Genomic DNA, 18,319 nt, shown 5'->3' with positions numbered 1-18,319 from the left:
AAGGAGAGGCCCCAGACTCTTTTAAACCACCAGATCTGCATGAACTGAATGAGAACTCACTCATCACCAAGGGGATGGCACTAAGCTAAACCCCATGAGTCACCAAACACCTCCCACCAGGTTCCACCTCCAACACCGGGCATCACATTTCATCATAAGATTTGGAGGGGACAAAACATCCAAGCCACATCAGTTATCAACCCTGCATTGTTAATAGTTTTACTTTAAACAGTAAGCTGTTGTCCAGTTATCTGATAGTGTACAAAAGATTACTCTAAAACTTGGTAGTGTAAATCAACAAACTGTTTATCATATCTCATGATTTTGTGAGTCACCAGTTTGGGCAGGGCGTGGCTCTGTGATTACTCTCTGTGTGGTGTTAACCATGGCACTCCATGATGTTCAGCCAGCAATTGGCCTGTCTGGAGATTCCAACACAGCATCATCTACAAGTGTGGTCCTCTGGTGGGTATGGATGCAGGTTGTGCTCAAATGGGCTGTTCTTCCCTGTGGTCTCATCACTTCTCCACATGGTCTCTGCAGCAAGCTAGAAGGACCTCTTACATGAAGCCTTAGGATTCCATGAGACCAGTATCAAAGCTACATCTTCTGAAATGCTAGTCCCGGAACTTTCATAGAGTCACTCTCCAGATATCTTTTGGGTAAAGCAGGCACAGGCCAGTGAAGATTCAAGGGGAGAGGAAATGGACCTGACTCTTCATTGGAAAAATAAGTAATTTTCAGTCACTGTAATCTTAACTCTTATTTGCAGTAAAACAGGCTCTTCACTATAGACAAGGTTTTGTCTGAGTTGCAAAAATTCTCTCCCCATGAATTTCCCTTTATTACCATCCTTTGCTCCTGCATTCCCCGCTTAATCTTGGCTGCCACAATCAGAGGGACAGAAAGTACAAGGGCACTGTTTTCTTGCTTCTGTAATAGAAATCTTAGCAGTATACAGCTGTTCTAGGCCTGTCAAATAAATGTATGCTATTGGTTTTTAAAACATGAATAAATTAGAAAACTACCCTTTAATATATGTCACCATATTTAGCATGTCTTAGACTCTTCACTTGTTTGTGCAAATTATATTTCCATCAGATATTATTTCCCTTTGTGTAAGATAAAGACATCTTCAAATAAAAGACAACTTAGATATTTTGACACCAGTGGACCTTCAGGGTAAGAAAGCTGAAGGAAATTCTTTAGGCTGAAGGGAAATAATACCAAATGAAAGCTAGGATCACCTGAAGGACTACATAGCACCAAAAATGACAAATTTCTAAGCAAAAACAAGCATTTTCCATTTTAAACTATTTAAAATACTTAAAACTGTTATTAGCAAAAATTATAGCAATGTATTAGGGGTTTATAATATAGCTATAGTACATATGACTATTATATGAAGAATGAGTGGGATAAATGCACTTGTATAACTTTAGCGGTTATACATTTTATGTGATGTCATAAAGTATTAACTCCAGACTATGAAAACTTCAGATATATATTGTAATCCCTAGAGCAACCCTAAAGAGATAGGCAAAATGCATTGCTATGAAGCCGAAAGATAAATTAAAATTGGATTTTTAAAAATATTCAAAAAAGAGGGCAGGAAGGAGGAACAGAAGAGTAAAAACGCAGAAGAGACTACAGGGGAAAACGGCGTGATAGACCTTTATCCAACTGTATCCAACTTATAGGCAGAAGTTTTCAGAATAGATCAAAACATGCAAAAGCAAGACCCAGCTATCTACTGTCTATAAGAGGGAAGCTTTGAATATAAAAAAAAATTAATAGAAATATATCCATTGTGGAAACACGAAATATAAGACAATCAGATGGGCAATGTTAATATCAAAGTAGATTTGAAGACAAACAGTATTATCTGAGGTAAAGAGGGGCGTTTTGTAATGATAGAAACATGAACTTTCAGAATGATATTAAAATCACAAATAGCACAGGATGGTAAGAACTTCAAAATACTTGGATCAAAAATTTACAGAATTAAATAGACAAATAGATAATTTTAAAACAACTGCTGGAGTTTTAACACTCCTCTCTCAGCAATTTATAAAACTAGACACCAAAACATTGGTCAGCTCTAGAAATTGTGAACACCGCTCACCACCTTGATCTCATGAATATTTATAGAGCAACACTCGGAACAACTGCAGCAGAAGATTCCTTCTCAATGGCACATGGTACAGTCATAGACAGACTGTATATTGGGGGACAGGGTGTATATAAGAAGTTTCAATACATTCGAAAGAGTTGAATTAATAAAGATGTGTTCCCTGACCACAATGAAATTAAATTAGAAATCGGTAAGAATAAGATTTAAAGGGAAATCTTAAATATGTGGAAATTAAAAAAAAAAAACTTCTAAGTAATCCATGGGTTAAAAAAAAATCACAAGAAAAATTAGAAAATATTTCAAAGTGAATTTATTGAGAAGAGAATGTATCAGCAAACTACCATGGTACACTTTAGCTGTGTAACAAACCTGCATGTACTGCACATGTGTCCTGGAACTTAAATTTTAAAAAAAGATATTACAATATATCAAAGTTTTAAAATAAACTACAGCAAAGTTTAGGGAAAACATTGTGGCTTTAAATGCTTATATTAGAAAAGGCAAAAGGTCTAAAAATCAGTGATATAAAGTTCTGTCCTAGGAAGAAAGACAAAGTAAAACAAAGTAAACCCAAATAAGTGGGGTGGTGAAGGGGTAGGAGGCTGGGAGAGAGACAGACACAATAATCACAATCATGAGTGAAAGAGGGATGATCATGATAGCTGCTATAAATATTTAAATACAGAAGAGTATACTTTGAACAGTTTTAGGCTAGTAAATTCAACAACTTAGATATACTGGATACATTCTTGAAAATCACAATTTATCGAAACTGATACCAAATGAAGCAGAAAATCAGAATAGCTCTATATTTACGAAATTGAACTTGTTACCAAAACCTTACCAAAGAGAAAACACTCAGATGGTTTTACCAATGAATTTCAGCAAGGCTTTAAAGAAGTAATACCAATCTTAAACATGTTCTTACAGAAATGGGAGGAGGGAATAATTCCTAACCCCTTTCATGGGAACAACATAACCCTAAGCCTGACAAAGACATTATTTATAAAGAAAATTACAGACCAGTATCCCTCATGAACATAGGAGCAAAAATACTTAATATAATTTTAGCAAATTGAATCAAGAAATATATAAAGATATAATGTATCATGACCACATCAGGTTTATCCTAGAAAAGCAAGACTGGTGTGACATTCAGAAATCAACCAGTGGGGCTGGGTGTGGTGGCTTATACCTGTAATCCCAGCACTTTGGGAGGCCAAGGTCGGTGGATCACTTGAGGCCAGGAGTTCAAGACCAGCCAGGCCAATATGGCAAAATCTTGTCTTTACTGAAAATATAAAAATGTTGCCAGGTTTGGTGGTTCACTTTGTAATCCCATGCCTCGTGAGGCTGAGGCATGAAAATCGCTTGAACCCAGTAGGCAGAGGTTGCAGTGAACTGAGATGGTACCACTGCACTCCAGCCTGGGTGACAGAGTGAGACTCTGACTCAAAAACGAAACAAAACCAAAACATCAACCAATGAAATTCACCACATTAACAGAATAAAGGAGAAAAACCATGTGATTAACAAATTCTGAAAACATATTTCACAACGTTCAATTTACCATTATTATTTTAAAAATACTTTCAGCAAATAGATGTGGAAGATAACATCCTCAATTTGTTAAAAGGCAGCTATAAAAAAACTTATAATTAACATTGTAGTTAGTGATAAAATGTTGACTGCTCCTTAAAAAGATCAGGAACAAACTAAGGGTGCCCATTCTTACCATTTCTGTTCATTATCAAATATATAATCCTAGCCATTGCAATTAGGCAAGATAAAGAAATAGACATACAGATTAGAAAGGAAGAAGAAAAACTGTCTTACTATATGTAGATGGCATGACTAGGTATAAAGCCAAAGTCCTAAGACATTTACGAAACAGCTACTAGAGCTAAAGAACCTTATCTTCTGTAACATGGTTGCAGAAGATAAGGTACAAAAATCAATGGTATTTTATATACTAACAGCAAATAATTATAAAATGAAAATATAAATATGACATTTAAAGTAGAATAAAATAGCTTTAGGATACTTAGGAACAAAGCAAAAAATGATCCGTACATTGATCATTCAAAATGTGACTATGAAAAGTTAAATAAAAACTATATCATGCTTTATACCATAATTATGGTATAAAAGATTCACTATTGTTAAGATGTCAGTTCTCACCAAATTGAAACATAACCTTATTTGAATCCAAATCATAATGCCAGCAAGTGTTTTTCTATAAAAATTGACAAGATGATTTTACAATGTATGAAAAGGACTTAGAATATCCAAAGCAATTTTGTAAAAGTACAATAAAGTAAAAGGACTTAAACTATCTAACTTCAAGACTTATTATAAAGCTACAATCACCAGTAGGTAACTGGCATAAAAGTTGACAAATAGATCAATGGAACACAATAGGCCAGCACTGAATCCACATATTTATGGTCATTTGATTTTCAACAAAAACACTAAAGCAAATATTTTGGGAGAGAAAAATCTTTTTAATAAATGATGCTAGAACTGGATACCCATCTGGAAAGAAAATCAACCTTTACCCCTTACCTCACATCATATAAAAAAATTAATTCAAGGTGAAGCATAGTCAGAGCTGCACTGTAAAGCTAAAATTATAGAGCTTCTAGGATGACAGTATTCAGTAGAATCTCCTGCTGTCTTAAAAATTATATCTTCATCATCTAATACAATAGCCACTACCAACATGTAGTTATTGAGTATTCAAAATGTGGCTATTGCAACTTAGGAAATGAATTTTAAATGTATCTAATATTAATTCATATTTATTAATTAAATTTAAATAGACTCAAGTCTACTGACTACTATATTGAGCAATACAGTTCTACAAGAAAATAGGAGAATGTCTTCATGAGCTGAGAATATGCAGATGTTCTTTAGACAGGACACAGAAAGCAATAACCATGGTGGGGGGAAGAGAGAGAGAGAGAAAGGAAATAAATTGGATTCATCAAAATTTAAAACTTTTGCTATCAAAAAGTTTTAAGAAAATAAATACAAAAGCCGCAGACTGGGAGAAAATACTTGCCAAACAGATATCTGACAAATCCTGGTATTCAGGATGTGTAAAGAACTGCTAAAAATAAAAAATAAAAAGACCTGCAATTCAGTTAAAATGTAGGTAAAATGTCTGCATGGACACTTCACAAAGGAAGCTATACAAGTGCCCAAAAGGCACAGAAAAAAGTGCTCAATATCATTAGCTGTCAGGGAAATGCAAATTAAAGCATAATGAGATATTACTATGTATACCCCAGAAAGGCCAAAATGCTAACATTAAAACTGATAATATTAAATATCATCAATGATTTGGAACAGGAAGTCTGATACATCGATGGTGGAAGTGTAAAATGGTACCACTTTGGTGTGGTAAAAATTCTGCCTATCATGTGGTAAAACGTATAAAATGGCCTATCATTTCTATTCCTAGATATTACCCAAGAGAAATAAAACCATGTGTTCACAAAAAGACATCCAGAATGTTCTAGCAGCCTTATTCGTAATAACCCAAAACTGGTAACAGCCCAAGTGTTCATCAATAAGATAATAGATAAGCAAACTGTGGCATATTTATATGTATTCCACAACAGTATTCCATAGTATATAAATATGCCACAGCTTGCTTATCTATTATGGAACACTGTTGTTCAGTGAAAAGGAGCAAACTGCGATATGGTTAGCCACATAGATAAATCCCAGAAACTTTAAAGCTGAGCGAAAGAAGCTTTACAAAGTAATACACACTGTACGATTTTATTTATGTGCTGGTTGAGGACAGGCAAAAGTAATGTGGGATGGAAAAAATATCAGAATTGTAGTTGCCTTACAGGGTTAGGGGATGGTATTGACTGGGAAGAAACAAGGGACTTTCTGGGGTTGTGATAATGCATTTTCATTTGTAATTAAAATTTTCATTATATATGTATTTCAGATACATACAGTTGTATGTATTTGTCCAAACTTACAGAATGGGACTTAGTGTGTATTTTGTTTTATGTAGTGTTTACCTGAAAATAAAATAATTTGAGCTCTAGCTACTGATACATTTAGGCATGTAATGTGCTTATGTCTACAACTTACCCTGCTTTAGTATATGTAAATATGTTGACATATGAACAGCGGGATGACACATATATAATAAAGCAGATACTGGTTGAGCATCCCTAATCTGAAAATCTGAAGTCTGAAATGTTCCAAAATCAAACTTTTTCAGCACTGACACGTGATAGTGACAACTTTTCTTTCTGATGGTTCAGTGTATACAAACTTTGTTTCAGGTACAAATATTGTATAAAATTACCTTAGGCTATATACATATGGTATAAAACATAAATGAATTCTCTGTTAAACTTGGGTTCCACCCCCAAGATATCTTATTATGTATATGCAAATATTCCAAAATCCAAAAGAATCTGAAATCTTAAACACTTCCCCAGGCATTTTGGGGAAGGAATACTCAACCTGTACAGTAAATGTTAACTGTAGACCCTTAAGTGATGAGTATATAGGTGTTCATTATATAATTCTTTCAAATTTTCTCTATGATTAAACTTTTTATAATGTTGAAGAAATTTAATATTTTAATATATTATGAATATGACATATGCCTAGCAAAAACATATGGAAAACATAGAAAATAAAGAGAATAAAAATGATCCCTCATCCAGCCATCTGGAAATAACTGTACTGGATGTTTTTGCCTTCAGTCTTTTCTCCTGGGCTTCATTTTTACTTTGTTGAGTGGCTAGGATTATATTTTATATGCTGTTTTGTGTCCTACTTTTCCCCAATAAGCTTTATAACATATCACTTCCACTGCCAGGTGACATTCTGTTGAACTAATGTGCTGTAGCTTACTTAAGGCATCCTCCTATGTCGTGTGTTGTTTTCCATATTTTACTAAAATATTGCTCTGATGGGCTTCTGTGTATACGCACTGTGCTCTGTGTTTTAGATTCACTCCTTAGGATGGATCCTTGTAAGTGGAAGTACCATTTCAAAGGGTATGAAAAGTTTCAAAGCCCTTCACACACATTGTCAAATTGTTGGCTCTTCCGTCCTTCCCTTCCCAGATTAATTCCTGAGACACCCCCACAGAGCCCCCAAAGCTCCTCAGAGGTAAATGAGAACACCACTGAGACAGAATATTTGAGTTATTCATCGGCTATATGTCAAACTAGGTTTTTAAATTTAATTTCTCTGCCATTCTGGTGTTTACAGAGGTTTAGTAACTTGCCTAATGTCTCAGTAATAACAGAACCACCATTCAACCCTGTAGATGTCAAGGTAGTATTCAGCACAAAACAAGGGCTTAAAAATGTTTATTAAAAGAGCACATGGTTGAATGAAGCTGCCAAGGGCTTAAATCAATTAGATCTACATTTCCCGTCTATTCTCCTTCAGAGCTGTGAGAGACAGGTTAGTTTCTTTCTAATACCTGCATCCTGGTGTACTCATTCTGTCTATACCTACCTCATGTAAAGGAAGCAGCCTTCTGATTTTCCTTTTGTTCAGGCCATGAAGCTGTGTGTTGCAAGATGCTAGTTGATCTTGTTGGAAATGCGGTCTAGGTCCCAGGGACGTGAAGATCCTGACTGCTCTTTGCCTTCTAGGCTTCTAGTGTGAATCGCAAAAGGATTTTTACATAGTGTGCAGTTCTCTGCCCGGAGGGCAGAGTGGTCTGCACGTTTCTGTAGGCAGCAGTGTGTGGGAAGGGTGCTTTCCTCAGTGAGTGGGCATCCTGCACTCTGCAGCAGGCCTGAGGTGGGAGTGCTGGGGCTGCCATCAGCACACACTTGGGCAGTGGTTCTTTGTGCAGTGGGCATATGCGTAGGCGCCCCAGGAAGCTGTGATTTCAGGGACTGTGAGGGCTGCTGGCTTGTAGGGACATAGTCTTTCTCTGAAATGGAGACTAGATAGGGAGGGGGTGGTTCCTTTACAAACATACCTAGAGGAAGGGTTGTTTGTCTTTGGGTACAAGGAAGAAAATGAGACTAATTATTCTTTATGTATTGCAATTCTCTGTCCAGAGAAAGAATCAAGTATTGCTGTGAGCAGCTGCGTATTCTCTTGCCGTATGTAAAGGGGAGAAAGAATGATGCGGCTTCAGTTCTTGAGGCAACAGTTGATTATGTGAAATATATCCGGGAGAAAATTCCTCCAGCTGTTATGGCCCAGGTATTAGACTCCCAAAGTTTGAATTTTATCCTTATAGACAATGCTTTAACACTACAATTTTACTTCTTTTAATTTTTTATCATTGAAAGTATGTGTCTTTGTACATATGTAAAAATGTCAGTATCTACCTAAATACATTTCTGTATATTTCAGATTACAGAAGCACTTCAAAGCAACAAGAGATTTTGTAAGAAACAACAAACACCCATCCAGCTGTCTCTCCCAGGCACGGTCATGGCACAGCGGTATGATAAGGGCTCTTGTGAATCTGAAGTCTGCTAGTTATTTTCCTCCCATGTTGATGCTAAACATGTAGAAACTGATTCCATCCACTGTGAAAGCGCAGGGGTTTATCAAGGGTCAGTGAATTTTTCTCATTGCTGATGTGTATCATTTCGTTACAGTGATAAGCACAGGAAAAAGTCTCAGGTCCATGGACCTTTCATCACGTGACTCACCCTTGCTTCTCCTTTTGTTATTTCTGAGGTTCTTAAAATGAGCTTTGCCCCTTGTGAGTGTAGGGATGGTGGTGGTCCAGCAGGGATGCGATGGCTTCTGGTGTTCCTCTGGAGGTCTGAGGCCCTGGAGCCATCCAGCCCTATTTCAACTACTGGTTCTTAAAGCAGCTTACTAGGGCAAAATGTGGCTTCCCAAATGATCCTTTTGTAGATTAATCAGAATATGTAAACAAGGAGAAACTGTGGAGAAAAAAGCATATCATTCTTGCACATTCTAAGGAATCATCATGGGTCCTGTGCAACTCTTTGTTCATATGTAAATAATCCATAGTTGAGGCTTTGTCAGTGTTTTTAGAACTTATATGATAAAAGGGCAATTGAACTCAGCAATGTTCATATTGTTTTCCCTGAATAATACGCAAAGAATTTTTTCTATCCTTTCAAGGGAAAATAGTGTGCCGAGTACTTACTCTCCTGGGAGAGGGCTCCAGTTCCTGTCTAACACGTGCTGGAATGTGTGCTCCACTCCTGATGCAGAGGGCTCTTTGGATGAAGCTGTGAGAGGTGAGCTTTACCTAACATCTGTGCCACTTACAGGGGGACCTGCATTGCCTTACAAACCCTTGAGCTCCTGGGCATTCACCACCATAAACAGGGAATCCAGGGGAGCTGATGAGTCCTTCTGGTGTTGTCAACCTCAGGTACACAAGGTGGCGACGGGCGTTTAAATAGTGTTATGCCAGAAACTGGGCTCAAAATTGACCGTAATTACCAGAAAGCTCATCTTGTTGATGAATGATAAGCACGCTGGTGACTTTGTTTATAATATGAATAGAATCTCAGGGGAGGGGAAGTATTCATATTATTTCAGGACTGACTGTGCCCTGAGCATTTCACATGTTAATTTATTTACCTCCTTCATGCCTTTGCTTCCATGTCACCTCTCATTGAGTTCTTCTCAGCCACCCGGATAAAACTGCACATTCCTCCCCACCATAAACATGACGCAGGGGACTCCTCATCCACTTTCCCTGCTGTATTTGTCTTGATAGAACTCACTGCCTTCTGCTATTCTTTACTTGTGTGTTTTGTTTGTTGCCTATCTTCTCCCATTAGAATGTCACCTCCATGAAGGCAGGGGATTTTTTGGCCAGTTTTATTCATTGCTATATTTCTAGTACTTAGAACAATGACCAGCACACAGTAGGGGCTCAAGAAATTTCATGATATGAATATTCATTGTGGAACAAATGCTTTCCCTTTTGTTTTCCTCTATTTTTTTCCATCTTGATATTTCAAGTACATGGCCATGTCTAGGTTTATGTAACACATATAATAAAAATGCCTCTGCATAACAAAAATGTTTTTGTTATGCGGAGGCATTTTTGTTTTATGTGTTACATAAGCCTAGACATGCCCATGTACTTGAAATAACAGGATGGAAAAAAAAAATAGAGGAAAAGAACACAGCTAGCAGGTTGTGACTTTTTAGTATTCCTGAAGGTAAAGTTACTATCCATCGAGAAACCAGGAAGATATGGACCTCTTGACATGAATGTTAGATGCTAGATGACAGGACTGCCTCTCTCCTCAGCCTCTCGGTCCTAGGTGACACTTCTGACTTCCTCCAAGAAGCTCTGCTCTCACTCAGCACCTCCCCTGTGCCAGGAGTGCCCTTTCTCCCTCACCTGCCCTGGTTAGCACCAGGTCCATCCCTAGTTCTCAGCTTAAATGTCCCTGCCTCAAAGTTGGGGACACAGAGATGAGTGAAAGGCAGTTCTTGTTCTTATGGAGCTCACAACTTACTGGTAGAAAGGGTCACAAAAGCAAAATATGGTTTAGTCGTGTAAGTGCTGTAGTAGAGGTACCCTGCATAGATGGGATGTGGCGGAAGCCGTGGGAACAAATGAAGGTTATTTGGGATGCTGTCTAAAGTCAAAAGAGAAGGAGCCCCCAGATAGAACCTAGCCCTGATTCTTCGTATCATCAAAGAATCCTCAGGGTGTTATTTTAGTCAACTTAGACTTCTCTCCTGACCTAGAGGAGAAAGGAGAAGAGAAAAAAAAGTCGCCATAAGCCATGGTTAATCTACTTAAAGTAGCAGTGGCTGAATGTGACGTGGAATGATTAAATCAGCCCAGATTAAATCAGATAGAGGTCAGGCCACAGGCATATGCCTGTCAATGTTACTTTTTGTACGTACAATACTATTTATGTCTTATAGAAACTCTGAAACACTCCTTTCATGGCAGTGAGTTCAGGCCTGTCTATGCCCCAGCATTTCAAGGCACTGCCTCCCCTAAGGATACAGATCTCGGGAAGCCAGAGATATGCAAGGACCACAGACCTGTGGCTTGTTCAAACCCTAGGAGGCCTTGAAGGTTAAGGAGTCAAAACTTACATTTTTATTGGATTTAAATACATTTTTACATTCGAAAACCAGTTCAGATCCTTTACTAACCCGGCTAAGATAATCACTGTGTTCATTTTTTAATGTATTTTCTTCAAGTCTTCTTCCAGGTGTATTTTTCTATAATAGTAATCGTTGGACATCCCGTTTTGTTTCCTGAATTTTTTTGCTTAACTTTGTGTCATGCATATATTTGTTGTTACGCATCATTCATGATTTTAATGGTTTTAATCATTTATCAAGTGATTTATAGAGTACTTTTCTTAGCCATTTTCCAGTCACTACATTTAGCATTTCCAGTTTGAGGGGAGAGTGATTTTTTACATCATGTGATAGGAAATATTTTTCCATATATGGGGTTTTCTATATTTTGGACTTTTCGTTGGACTGGATTCCTGGAAGAGTGATGGGTGAGTTAGAGAACAGAGAACATGAATGTATGTATAGCTCTTAATGCATGTTGCCAAGTTGTTTTGGAAAGAGGATCAGAGAAGTTGCAATCAGTTAAGTCTTCCAAATTTCACTTTCACCACCCACGTTAGAAAATGCTAGAGAAGTTAAATGACCACCCAAAGTCCCAAGGTTTCTGTGCTGAGCCTGCTCTGTAACACAGACATGTTTTGACCTTATCGGCTTGCCTTTTTCTGTTATTTTTTATAAATCTCTGTATACATTTGCTTAAATTATTTTTTCACAAACATTTCAGATACATCTGTATTTAAAGTAGACATATTATTACATTATTTTACTTTCAATATTATTAATATCCAGTAGAAAATAAATATTCATGGTATTGTTTGAGGTTACATTGTTCATATTATATATTAATTTTTTTTCTTCTAGTTACCATGTAGAATATAGCTATATAATGATATAAAACAGTCTGCTGAATGGAATTGTTCTTTCCAACCTTTTTACTTGCTTCAGAGAGAGTCAATTTTGATTGACATGCACGTTCACATGCATCAAAAGGCACAGGGATCTTCTGCTTCTCTAAAATCTGTCTTTTAATGGCACATGAACACTAATTTATCCTGTGTATATTGCACTAAATGTCACAATTAGAAAGTTCACTTTGATTTTCTGTCAGCATTTGAGTGTAGTGGTAGTACAAATTTATAATGCGAGGAAATGAAATAGCAGTCAGTTTATGCCAAATATGGTCGTTCCGAATTACAGAATTGTGGATACTCACCCATATTTGTTTTCTTTCTCATTAAAGGTCCGTTAAGCTCCACCTCAGAGAATGCTGTTGGTGATCACTATAAAACTCACATTCCCAATGCAGCGCTCTCTCTGAATTCCTTCCATACTGTCAGATATTATTCTAAAGTCACCCCTTCCTGCGATGAAACTGCCGTAACAAATCAGAACATTTCAATTCATTTACCTTCAGCTGTGCCCCCGGTCTCAAAGCTTCTCCCTCAGCACTGCACTTCTGGGTTGGACCAGACGTGCACTACCCATCCCAACTGTCTGGTAAGTTTTCAGGGGTCCATGGATCAGATTGGACCTTTTCACTCCAGCCAGCAGAAGCCCCTTACCTGCATTTTGTTGTTGCTACTCAGGTTGGAAGGCTGGTACCTAAGAGCTTGATTCTGAGTCTCTCTACCCTGATGGATGAAAAGGAGGTGCGGTCAACCCAGGCTCTCACTCCCCATGCTGCAGGACTGGTGTCTCAACATCCAGAACCAGTGAAGCTGGATGGGACTGTGCTAGTTTGACGGTGACCAGGTGGAACCTGATCTCCCCTAGCACTGATTCCCTACCCCCTCCCCCTCCACTGCTTCTACCCAGAGCTTCTGCAGCAGCACATCCCATTTTACCACCCTCATCCTCATCTGGCCCCATAGCCAGCCACTGCTTATCTCTTAGGTAGGCAGCATCACTCACACTGCATCAGAAAGTGCTCTTCCAGTCACCATCCTGGCTGTTTTCAGATACCAGATGTCCTCCTACAGCAGATATTTACAGAGCACCCATCATGTTCTGACATTGAGCTTGCCATTGTGCTAATAATGTAGTATACTAAGGTAGACACTATCCCTGCCCTCACGCAGCTTTGATGTTAATGGGATGCAGACAAAGAAGCAGGAATTACGATATGGTTGAAGCGGGTAGGAGGAATGCCCCACTATACATGCCAGCTAGACGTGGGTGAGGTTAGCGACTGCTCGCCCCTGGAGAAATACCTTCCATGCTAATATCTAGCCACTAAGAATTAGCCAGGTAGAGGGGTGAGGAATCAGGAGAGAGGAGGCAAGAGCAGTCCTGTCAGATGGACCAGCATATGAAACAGTCATACCTGCATTGTTTGGAAGAACTGTCCAGTGCTAGAGGAAGACTCAAACCAGATTGGGCTACTTAAAGTGGACTTCTGTTAACTTTAATATAGTTGCTAATGCTTTTGCATATTAACAATAGCTAATATGTTTTGAGCACTCAATAACTAATAGTGCCGAATACTCTATGTACTTACTGTACATGATCTAATGAGAATCCCTGAGGTGATCCTTTGAAGGTAGATATTGTTATAATCTCCATATGACATCTATAAAATGGGAATAATAGTGACCTTCCAAAAGATATTTGCAAGTTAAATATTCTAAAGAGAATTGCAAAGAAATGTTAAAATATGCAGTGTCTACAGATATCGTAATTTTGCTAATGATCATTAGTATCCAATGGAAAGACTAGGGTAAATGAAAGAAAAGATTACAATATTATTATATTTTAATTGTTGACCTATACTTACTCGGTGTGGGTTTTGTTGGAGAACTGTTGTGAGAAAATAATTATTTTTAATACAAAAACATATTTGAAAACTTGTAATCTTATTCACCTGAGGATTTCACATAGTTTTGCAAATCATTTCAGATTGTTTTGGGATATAGAAAATACAATCGTGACATTATGAGTAAGAATGGGCGAGGCTTCAATTAATGTGGGTTTTTCCCCCTTCTTTGCAGCAACAGTTTTGGGCATATTAAAAGCACTTGTTTGAAATTCACACTCTCAACCACCTACTGGGCGCAGTTTGACAATCTAGGAAAAGTGGAACAAAGAATGATTTTGAAAGCTCCACCCAAAGACCTAATATCAAAGAGTTAGCATGGTCTGCCTTGTGATAAATGCACTCAAAGCTTCCACAGATAGAAAGACCAGCAGCAAAAAGCTGGTCGCACGCTGTCACTCATCTTCATACACACTTGGATCCCTGCCAGCCAGAGAGCTACAAGAACAAATGACCTCAGTGACCTACACTCTCTCTTCTCAAAAAATATTCCACAATTTATGAAAAAAAGCATGCTATAAAGAAGATCCATGTAGATGTGATAAAGTGGTAAGATTGGGAAGGTGTGTTGATATCTTGTATCACTGAGTACAGATACTGCAACTTGACTCTTATTTTTAGTATCCCCGTGAATTACTGTCACTCATTTCTAGGTGGTGTCTTTTCCTTATTTGACATTTTAGAGAGTTTCCTTCTTCACTCACCATCCAAACTAAGATACCCAGAGAGATGCTGAAAGAGGGGTTTACCTCCTCACTTGACTACTAATGAATAAATTGATGTGTGTTTTTGCATTTCACAATCCCTTGAGTGAAACAATGGCTAATAGGTAAATATTTCTTTCAGGACCTTTAGTTACAGACTAGCCGGTCTTTTGTTTTTCATCTCTTCCTCCCTGTGGGTATTAGAAAGGACAGTTGAAAATAAGGGGGAAAAAAAGGTTTGTTTTATATTTCACTGAAATGTTCTTATACATAAGTTTTATTATTAAATAAAATATTCAGTTTTCACCCTGAACATTGTAATCCATTTTTGTTTTGTTTAATAAATATATGTTCTCTCTTTAGTAGTACTATGTAGGGAATTTAATTTCCTAGAGTTTTGAGAAGCTTAAAAATTACTGTAGGCGTAGCCTAATTCTCATGTCAAATTTTACAACTTTTCTTTGAGGATGCCAAAATGATGTAATCTGTACATGTTTGACATATGTTATAAAGGAACAAGAAGTTTCCAACTAAGGTTTTATTTTTCTTATTAAAAACAGGTGCTTGATTCTTCATCCCCTTTCCTTTAGGAATAATTGCTTTGACATTGGAAGGGAACCTGCTAAGGTATTTTGGACACTGGGACTACTGCCTGTGTTCCCGGCTGGTCTTAATTGTTGCTGGGGCTTTTACTTTGCACCAGGGTTTCTTTACATCTCCATGTGGGCTATGAAAGAAGCTTGCAACTGGGAACTCTTCAACAGAGGACCTAAAAGGTCTGACCCCTAGAGCCATCTCTCTACTTGCTCTCTCATCCCACTTTTCCTTTCAGCATAAAAAGGAGGCTACCAGATCCATCCTTAGGGCTCTCTACTTTTCAAGCCTGGGTCCCATGATCCTAGACTTCATGCAAGTGTCCAAATTCATTTCTAATGTGAGAATTTCATTTTTAATGAATTCTTCTCTTCCAAGTAAGCTCAACTCTTAGCCAAGGAAGAAAGGTTAGTTGGGTTACACCTTGTAGAAAAAGAGCAGAATTTTCCTTGTAAAATCAAGTTGGCTGGTCATGGAACAGTTGCAGTGTTATTTTCACAATAAAGAAGATGCAAGGAGCTTGCCTAGAAAAGGTGACAGCTTGTAGGTTTCACATTGGTGGAGGCAGAATGAGTGAAACATAGTAGATGATCTGATACAGGGCTGTGAGGAAGGGCAAAGAATTAAGGATGCCACCCAGGCTTCCGGCTTGAGCAGCTAGGCAGACTGTATTGCTATCCACTGAGAGAATGCAAGGAGTACACTCGGAGTCATGGCACTAGAACATGACAATTATATGGGGACGCGTTGCATTTGAGGTATTTATATGATACCGAGTTGAAGTAGCCAAAATATATTCAGATATTGCAGCACAGGCAGGAGATATAGATGAGAGATGTGGTTTGGGGTGTCATCAGCACTGGAGGGGAATACCAAAGTCGGGGGATTAAACATTAAATGGTGGGAGTGGCCTGGATGACCCAATAGGAACTTGTGATGCTTTAATTTTTTTCTTTTTTTTTTTTTATTATTTAAGTTCTGAGGTACATGGGCAAAACATGCAAGTTTGTCACATAGGTATACACGTGCCATGGTGGTTTGCTGCATCCATCACCCCATCATCTACATTAGGTATTTCTCCTAATGCTATCCCTCCCCTATCCCCCTACCCGCTGCTATCACTCCCCTAGCCCCCCAGCCCCTGACAGGCCCTGGTGTGTGATGTTCCCCTCCCTGTGTCCATGTGTTCTCCTTGTTCAACACCCACTTATGAGTGAGAACATGTGGTGTTTGGTTTTCTGTTCTTGTGTCACTTTGCTGAGAATGATGGTTTCCAGCTTCATCCATGTCCCTGCAAAGGACATGAAATCATCCTTTTTTATGACTGCATAGTACTCCATGGTATTTCTAATTCTAGATCCTTGCAGAGTCACCACTCTGTCTTCCACAATGGTTGAACTAATTTACACTCCCACCAACAGTGTAAAAGCATACCTGTTTCTCCACATCCTCTCCAGAATCTGTTGCTTCCTGACTTTTTAATGATCACCATGCTAACTGGTATGAGATGGTATCTCAGTGTGGTTTTGATTTGCATTTCTCTAATGACCAGTGATGATGAGCGTTTGTTCATATGTTTCTTGCCCGCATAAATGTCTTCTTCTGAGAATTGTCTGTCCATATCCTTCGCCTACTTTTTCATGGGGTTGTTTGGTTTTTTTCTTGCAAATTTAAGTTCCATGTAGAATCTGGATATTAGCCCTCTCTTGGATGGATAGATTGCAAAAATTTTTTCCCATTTTGTAGATTGCCTGTTCACTCTGATGTTAGTTCTTTTGCTATGAAGAAGCTCTTTAGTTTAATTAGATCCCATTTGTCTATTTTGGCTTTTGTTGCCATTGCTTTTGGTGATTTGGTCATGAAGTCTTTGCTCATGCCTATGTCCTGAATGGTATTGCCTAGGTGTTCTTCTAGGGTTTTTATGGTTTTAGGTCTTACATTTAAGTCTTTAATCCATCTCAAGTTCATTTTTGTATAAGGTGTAAGGAAGGAGTCCAATTTCAGTTTTCTGCATATGGCTAGCCAGTATTCTCAACACCATTTATTAAATAGTGAATCTTTTCCCCATTGCTTTTTTTGCCAGGTTTGTCACGGATCAGATGGTTGTAGATGTGTGGTGTTACTTTTGAGGCCTCTATTCTGTTCCATTGGTCTTTATCTCTGTTTTAGTACCAGTACCATGCTGTTTTGGTTACTGTAGCCTTGTAGTATAGATTGAAGTCAGGTAGCATGATGCCTCCAGCTTTGTTCTTTTTGCTTAGGATTGTCTTGGCTATGTGGGCTCTTTTTTGGTTCCATATGATATTTAAAGTAGTTTTTTCTAATTCTGTGAAGGAGGTCAGTGGTAGCTTGATGGGGATAACATTGAATCTGTAGATTACTTTGGGCAGTATGGCCATTTTCACCATATTGATTCTTCCTATCCATGAACATGGAATGTTTTTTCATTTGTTCGTGTCCTCTCTTATTTCCTTGAGCAGCGGTTTGTAGTTCTCCTTTAAGAGGTCCTTCATATCCCTTGTAAGTTGTATTCCTAGGTATTTTTTTTTTTTTTTTAGCGATTGCAAATGGGAGTTTACTCATGATTTTGCTCTCTGTCTGTTACTGTTGTATAGTAATGCTTGCGATTTTAACACATTAATTTTGTATTCTGAGACTTTGCTAAAGTTGCTTATCAGTTTAAGGAGATTTTGGGCCGAGAATATGGGGTTTTGTAAATATACAGTCATGTCATCTGCAAACAGAGACAATTTGACTGCCTTTTTTCCTATTTGAATACCCTTTATATCTTTCTCTTGCCTGATTGCCCTGACCAGAACTTCCGATACTATGTTGAATAGGAGTGGTGAGAGAGGGCATCTTTGTCTTGTGCCAGTTTTCAAAGGAATGCTTCCAGTTTTTGCACATTCAGTATGATATTGGCTGTGGGTTTGTCATAAATAGCTCCTATTATTTTGAGATATGTTCCATCAATACCTTGTTTATTGAGGGTTTTTAGCATAAAGGGCTGCT

The 18,319-nt window shown here is 38.0% G+C and overlaps 1 protein-coding gene across 1 annotated transcript in view; it reads left to right on the top strand.

Moving 5' to 3' along the window:
* Window positions 1-15,025, top strand: part of SOHLH2 (spermatogenesis and oogenesis specific basic helix-loop-helix 2) — a 43,988-nt gene extending 28,963 nt beyond the window's left edge. The window contains exons 7-11 of the mRNA XM_012465514.2: window positions 8,200-8,347; window positions 8,501-8,592; window positions 9,251-9,369; window positions 12,438-12,694; window positions 14,185-15,025. Of these exons, the coding sequence (XP_012320937.2) occupies window positions 8,200-8,347; window positions 8,501-8,592; window positions 9,251-9,369; window positions 12,438-12,694; window positions 14,185-14,205 (637 nt within the window). The 3' untranslated portion in view covers window positions 14,206-15,025. The remainder of the gene's footprint in view (window positions 1-8,199; window positions 8,348-8,500; window positions 8,593-9,250; window positions 9,370-12,437; window positions 12,695-14,184) is intronic.
* Window positions 15,026-18,319: the final 3,294 nt, after the last annotated feature.

Source organism: Aotus nancymaae, unplaced genomic scaffold (assembly GCF_030222135.1).
Source record: "Aotus nancymaae isolate 86718 unplaced genomic scaffold, 86718_ANA_hifiasm-v0.15.2.pri h1tg000043l, whole genome shotgun sequence".
In the NCBI taxonomy this organism is placed as follows: Eukaryota; Metazoa; Chordata; class Mammalia; order Primates; family Aotidae; genus Aotus; species Aotus nancymaae.
Note: the sequence above shows the minus strand (reverse complement) of the source record. Positions and strands in the feature narration are given on the sequence as shown.